The sequence below is a fragment of the Pleuronectes platessa genome, chromosome 15, assembly GCF_947347685.1.
Source record: "Pleuronectes platessa chromosome 15, fPlePla1.1, whole genome shotgun sequence".
Lineage (NCBI taxonomy): Eukaryota > Metazoa > Chordata > Actinopteri > Pleuronectiformes > Pleuronectidae > Pleuronectes > Pleuronectes platessa.
In genome coordinates this window covers 22666922-22673561 of record NC_070640.1, presented here as the reverse complement: position 1 = coordinate 22673561, position 6640 = coordinate 22666922, and the positions used below count along the sequence as shown (strand labels likewise).

Below are 6640 nucleotides of genomic sequence, written 5' to 3'. Positions count from 1 at the left end.
CTAGAAACCGGGCTCAGCCAATGGACCAAAACTCTTGTGTTTCGGTAGTGACATGAAAACGGGGGACATGATTTTTTTACTATAGTTTTTTAATTTAAAAATTAAACCCAAAATAAATCTAAATCTTCCAAGTTCTGTTTGAACTAAATCATAAAGATCTTTGAAATAAGATCACTGAAAAAAATCTAAAAAATTGATAAAGTGTTATTTTCAGAAATTGAAATTTAGATGTTAGGGTTGGGGACAGCTACTTCCCAATAGAAAGTACCCTATAAATGATGACTTTGTATATATTTAGCTTATCCCTATCTCATTTAATATCTTGGGTTTGAATAGACCTTAACACATTCTTAGTAAAAATCTATGTCATGAATACTTAATTGTTTTGTAAATAGCTTTTCTTGTTGGGGGACCATACTTTGAACCAATTCGGTAGAATGGCCCATATATAAGCTCATACATTGGGTTCTCAAACAGATAACATGCCATCCATCTAGCAGTTAACCACAGTGTCAAAGTCAGACAATGACACAATCTGAGAAAGTCCTCCAAACCGCTCACCAGAAAAACAAGCAGCGATGAGTTTTTAACAGTCGAACAAATTTATAGACTCCGGAAACTCGTGTTGAGAGTAAAAGGCCAAATGATACCCGATGATGACGAGTTTTAAAAAGTATTTTTACTCTTCTCTTTTACTGACCTGTTTTTTGACTGCTTTTCTTTTTCTTTTATCCATGTGTGATTTTAAAATCAGCACTCTAAATGTGAACGGAGCCAGAGCTGATTTTAAAAGAGCGGCTGTTTTCAAACTCATGGATATTAACAGGATAGATGTGATGTTTTTATAAGAAACCCACAGCACCGAAGACAATGAGTACGACTGGAGGAGGGCTTTTAATGGGGAAGCGGTTTTAAGTCACAAGTCCAGCTGCAGTGGGGGGGTGGGGATTCTTTTTGCCAGGAGTTTTTTACCACTTTCTTTTATTGAAGAAGAGATTATTCCAGGTGTATTGATAAAGGTGAAAGCTGAATATGAAAATGTCAAGCTGGTGTTTTTAAATGTCTATGCGCCCACAAATAGGGTGGACAGGTTGGCACTTTTAAACATTTTAGATGATACTGTTGAAACCTGTAGTGGTGATGATTTTATGTTTTTAGGAGGTGATTTTAACTGCACAGAAAATCCCACTTTAGACAGGAATCACTTAGAGCCACATCTCGCATCAGGTCTCAGGCTGAACCAACTGACTGAGGCACATGAGCTGTCTGATGTGTGGAGGGTTTTTAACAGTAATCACAGACAGTACACCTGAAGCCATGCCAGAGACAATGTTTTATCCCTGGCTAGACTGGATCGACTCTATTGTTTTAAACCCCATTAAAAGGTGTTTTATTCAGCCGGTGGGTTTTACTGATCATTGTTTAGTATCTTGCTCTGTTTTTTATTAAAAATGTTCATTTAAAGAGCGACTATTGGCATTTTAACACAGCTCTTTTAAACGACCAGGCTTTTAGAAATGCTTTTAAGTTGTTTTGGTTTTCCTAAAGAGAGAGCAGGTCTGCCTTCAGTAGCTTTCAGCAGTGGTGGGACTTTGGGAAAACACAAATAAGACAACTTTGCCAGCAGTTCAGTCGCAATGTCAGCAAAGATTTAACCCGGACAATGAGAGATCTGGAGATACAGGTAGAAGAATTACAGTCTTTAGTAGCTTCTACACTGCAAAACATTTCAAGTCAGTTAACCTTGCAAATGAAAGGTCACCTGCTGCCTTAAAAACACGTGTTAACTCAACTTGAGGTTTATTGTTGTTTCAACCCAGAAATTAAAGTTTAAAAAATTGATTGTACTACATTGTTGTAGTTGACTCAACTTTGTTTTATAAGTTGTCAAAGTTGATTTGACGTTTTATCACTTGCTGTCTCAACTTAATACTTTGAGTTAAAACAAAAAATCCTTACACATTATTAGTATAAGAAAACTGTTAATTACTTGTTGTTTCAACTGAATAATGCGAGTTAAAACAAATAAATATTAAACATCAGCGCTACAAGAACTTTCCTTAGCTAGTTGAACAAACGCACATTTCTGCATTATTGTAACTTACAGTTTTGAGTTAACTTACTATGTTTATACAACTTCCCATTTCAAGTTAAGAGGATTTAAATTAAAAATTTGTTATAACTTTTATGGTACATGATAGAACACACAGAATTCTTCCATTTGTCCAAAAATACAACATTTATTATATATATATATAAGCTCATACATTGGGTTCTCAAACAGATAACATGCCATCCATCTAGCAGTTAACCACAGTGTCAAAGTCAGACAATGACACAATCTGAGATAACAGGTTCATTAAAAACTCAATATGGTGAAAAATGCTGAACACTACCAACTAGCTGTTTACCAGTTTCAAACTTAGACAAGTGTGTGTGTGTGTGTGTGTGTGTGTGTGTGTGTGTGTGTGTGTGTGTGTGTGTGTGTGTGTAGGGGGGGGGCAGAGAGAGAGACAGAGACACAGACACAGAGAGACAGACAGACAGACAGAGAGAGAGAGAGAGAGTACAATAAGGCAAATGTGAGACATGTTATACAATGACACAATCTGAGACAACAGGTTCATTAAAACCTCAATATGAAGAAAAAAGGCTGAACACTGAACATCCACAACACGTGTTAATTGAACACACTTTTCACATCTTTTTATTCAAAGGCGATATCTAAGCAGTTTATTTCTAAGTCCATGGACTCTTGCTGAGCATTGGTCTGGTTTAATGCTCATGATGACCTTCTGAAGGAACTCAAACGTGTACCTCATATTTCGCGGGTACTCAAGATTAAGGCAGTAGATGGCTCCAAGTAGCATAGCAAAGGCAGTGTGCACATCTCTGATGTCATGTAGGATGATCTTCTCCTCTGCTACCACAGCCACATTAAAGATATCCAAAGGAAATGCATCCTGTAGAGGACCTTCATGCACAATCAGTAGTCCAACTTCCATTCCTGCCATTATCACATCGAGGGTTTCGCCATGAGCCTGAAGACATACACATCTTAACTTACATGTCCAAGTTTATAACATCATGGTCATTCTAATAAATAAAGGCTATAACTGTCTAGTGAGTGAGTGAGAAAATAATTGGACTGAAAGGCTGTGATATCAACCAATGATAAATAAAATAACTGTCCTGGCTGATACCGTAATACCGGTAGGATCCAATAATGTTTTTTCAACAATGTAATACAGCCTGACAGTGTTATAGTTTGTGTTTTAAGAATTAAATGTTATATACATTGGATTTGAAATGAAAGAACATTGTGAGGAAAATGATGCTTGCTTTGGGTATGGTAAAACCTCTTATGAACAAGACAAATGTTGCCTTAGCCACATTTGAAAAACTAAATCTAAAGAGTGTACTATAACATGTGTGAATATAGTGTCTTACATCACACATCCTGATGATGTTGGAGGAATCATCTGAAAGGTAGTGCGGGAGACCAAGTAGGGCAGCTGTTCTTTGGTTTTGGGTTGTGTCCTAAAAAAAAAACTGGTAAAAGTAGGTGAATGCAATACACAAGATAGAATCATAATCTCTTAGTATCTTAGTACTCTTTGATAGGAAATGTTTATCTACACAGTACATACCTCCTTTTGAAGACAATTCAGAATGCTGCTCAGGGCCAACCTCCTGCCCGATGCAGCAGCTGCTTTGTACAGTTGTAGAAGACAGGGCACCAACTCATCGAGTCCACCCAGAAAGGACTCCAGCAGGTCTTTGTCAACAATTCTGCGGAACTCTGATTAACTGAAGCAGATAGACAACAAAAAAACAGAGAAAAGGGCATGAGTGAGGGAAAAATAAGACCAGTATAGAGCTGTAGGAATAAAAACACAAAGAAATAAATATTATTGCAACAAAGAGAACATGCTTTATGACTACATCAGTGCTCGGATAACAAATTATAGGATTTCTATGCTGTACTCAGTTGGCACAGAATTACCTGTCTCTCACAGAACAATGCAGGCCATCTGTCCATGACAGCAGAGATGAGCGGTTCATCACCAATTATCTCTTGTCTTCGCTGTGAGAACGTCGCAGTCATCAATTCATCCAAGACCTGTAAATCTGGATCCCACTTCTGCACCTCTAGAAGCATGGTCTCACGATCCTTCTCTAATTTAACTGCAGTTTGTCCCTCAGGTGGCTGTGGCAAGTAGTGGATCTCTTCCTTTTTGGACTTTTTGACTGTCTTGCTCTTTGCTTTCCCTCTTTTTCTTTTATTTAAAAGAACTTCAGGGCATCCAGCTGCCATCATCCTCTGACGGTAATTGCCCATCTTGAATACCAAGCTGAATTTCCAGCAATACCATCCTTGACCCGATCCTGGCTCCCTGAGGCAAGAGTGCTCGACAACAAGAGCTTTGGCTACACTTTCTATATTGTTTTTAGGTCGATAGGGAGTGATTTGGGTTATGCAATCAGCCAGTCTGTCCAGTATTTCACTCTTCACACTCTTTGAGACGACCATCACAGTTCCGTCATTGGCATAAGCATCATTTGCTACCCTCAGCTGAAACTCAACATCATGGGAGAAATCTGGAATAACAAATGGATCAGGCCATTCTGTTAAATCACCACTACTGGGGGGACTGGGACTTGTATTACTACTGCTGAACAGACAACGGCTTGTAGTACTCTGGGAACTAGGGCTTGCAGTATCCAATGTCGAGTCAGAAAGCGGATCAGGAAACGTGAACAGAACTTTCAGTGTGGCTCGTTCGGTTGGCAGGTCCTTCATGTCTGTCAAATTGCAGAGCTCGTTCCCAAAGTCTGGATCTTCAAACTGTAAAAGGAAGTTCCCTCGGAGGCCCAGAGTGTTGCGCAGTACTGTACACAGCTCATCAACTGATGGGGGAACATCCTGTAGGGTGACACGTCTTATTTCCTGAGGTGACACAATGACTCGGAGAAGCATCGCTGATGTGGCACCAGTAACTGAAACAGAGAGAACAAACAAGAAAACATTTGGTAAAATAGTAAAAACTCTATACTGTTATGTGGTCCAAAGAATGATTGTGTGTTTAAATGTTCCACATCCTCCCAAATCAAAGATTACCTTAATGTAACATGAATGTCCTTGGAATGATGAGCAGCTTTCCTTCAACAGGGTATGCAGCAAGGGGGGTGTAGTCATTCAGATCGTCAGGATCAACAACCACAGTTGCAGCAGGGTCTCTTCTGGCAAGCTGGTAACACCTTAGATGCTCCAGGAAGCTCGCTGTGAAAAGTTCCATGATGAATGATATGCAGCCACCCACTACACAGATCTCCAATACGCTCCCAAAATCTGGCAGTCCACATGTATGTCCAACTGAGAGCACCATTCCTTTAGAATACTTTGTCCCCTTTATGTAAGCAATGGAGGTGAGTAAAACAGAGTCCAGACCTTCAAACTTATTCCATATAGCTTCTCTGATGGCAGCATCTAAGATTGCCACAGACACAGCTGATACTCGTCCCGTCTCGATATTTGGCTTGAAAACAGTTGGCATCTCCAAATATTATGACAACATAAGTTGATGTCTTGTGGCCAAAGTGTGCAGAATATTTTTGAAGTTGCCAGTGTTGTGAACCACTTTTTTAAAGAATGAATGTTTGGCCTTGAATCTTATTGTCCAGAACTCAAATAATGGTCCAAATTTCTTGATAAGAACAGGATAATGTTCAAGAAAATTATGTTTCGGACGGAATTTTGTACCAGGAACTACTTCTAAAAGCAACTGTCTGTGGTCAGAGATTTTGGCTTGAAGTTAGCACAGGGTTTCTGTTGTGAAGGAGGGGCTTGATAACAGTTCCACAATGTCTTTCAGTTCAAGGACCACAGACCAAGTCTTTTCACTCCCTGGAACATGGTGGCCAATCAACAGTGGGAGCAATCTCAGAAGGGCCCAGTTCTCGTGACCGTTGCCACCAATAGTTCTTTTTTTTTGAGAAGTTTGTTTGTAGCGTCTGAGGTCTGTTAGTTTTGTCAGAAAACTGAAAAGAAAATGATGCTATCCTATCATTAAGGTCATTCGATGTGAAATACTTTTTAGCAATCAAATCTGAAATACATAAGCATAGTTCCACAGGTACATTTCCTTCCAATATATCATGAAGACAATCAGGTGGAAACCCTTTTGCAGGATGAAAGTGGGCAAGTCTGTTTAAAGGACAGACTCTCTTCAAACCATCAACACATGAGGCATCAGTTGTGTTTAGTACATTAATGGCTTCATCAAACAGTTCGGGTGTTCTCAAAATAAATGCCCCACTTCTGACATCATGCTGCTGAATATCTTTAAGGATAGCCAAACAAAATCTAAAAAATGTCTCAACATTGAAAGACTCTTGGTATCCTGCAAGGGAGTGTGCGCCCAAGTTGTCTGCTGACACATATACAACAGTACCTTTGATACTATTTTTACAAATACACCTGTTACCTCTAAATGCTCAATATCTCTAATCAGAGGCTCCAAAACTTTGCTGTAACCATATTGTTTTATATGTACAGTTCTGCACAATGCAGCTAGATAAATTGATGACAATGTTGTTCTAAGTCTTATGGGCAAGTTGAGTATCACCCAATATATAC

The 6640-nt window shown here is 39.1% G+C and overlaps 1 protein-coding gene across 1 annotated transcript; it reads right to left on the bottom strand.

Annotated features, from left to right (window-relative positions):
- Positions 1-3976: 3976 nt before the first annotated feature.
- Positions 3977-5596, bottom strand: LOC128456654 (uncharacterized). The gene is made up of 2 exons (XM_053440910.1): positions 5123-5596; positions 3977-5001 (listed from the first exon to the last, which is right to left on the bottom strand). The coding sequence occupies exon 2, from the start codon at positions 4979-4981 to the stop codon at positions 3977-3979; it is 1005 nt and encodes a 334-aa protein (XP_053296885.1). The 5' UTR covers positions 4982-5001; positions 5123-5596.
- Between the last annotated feature and the right edge of the window lie 1044 nt (positions 5597-6640).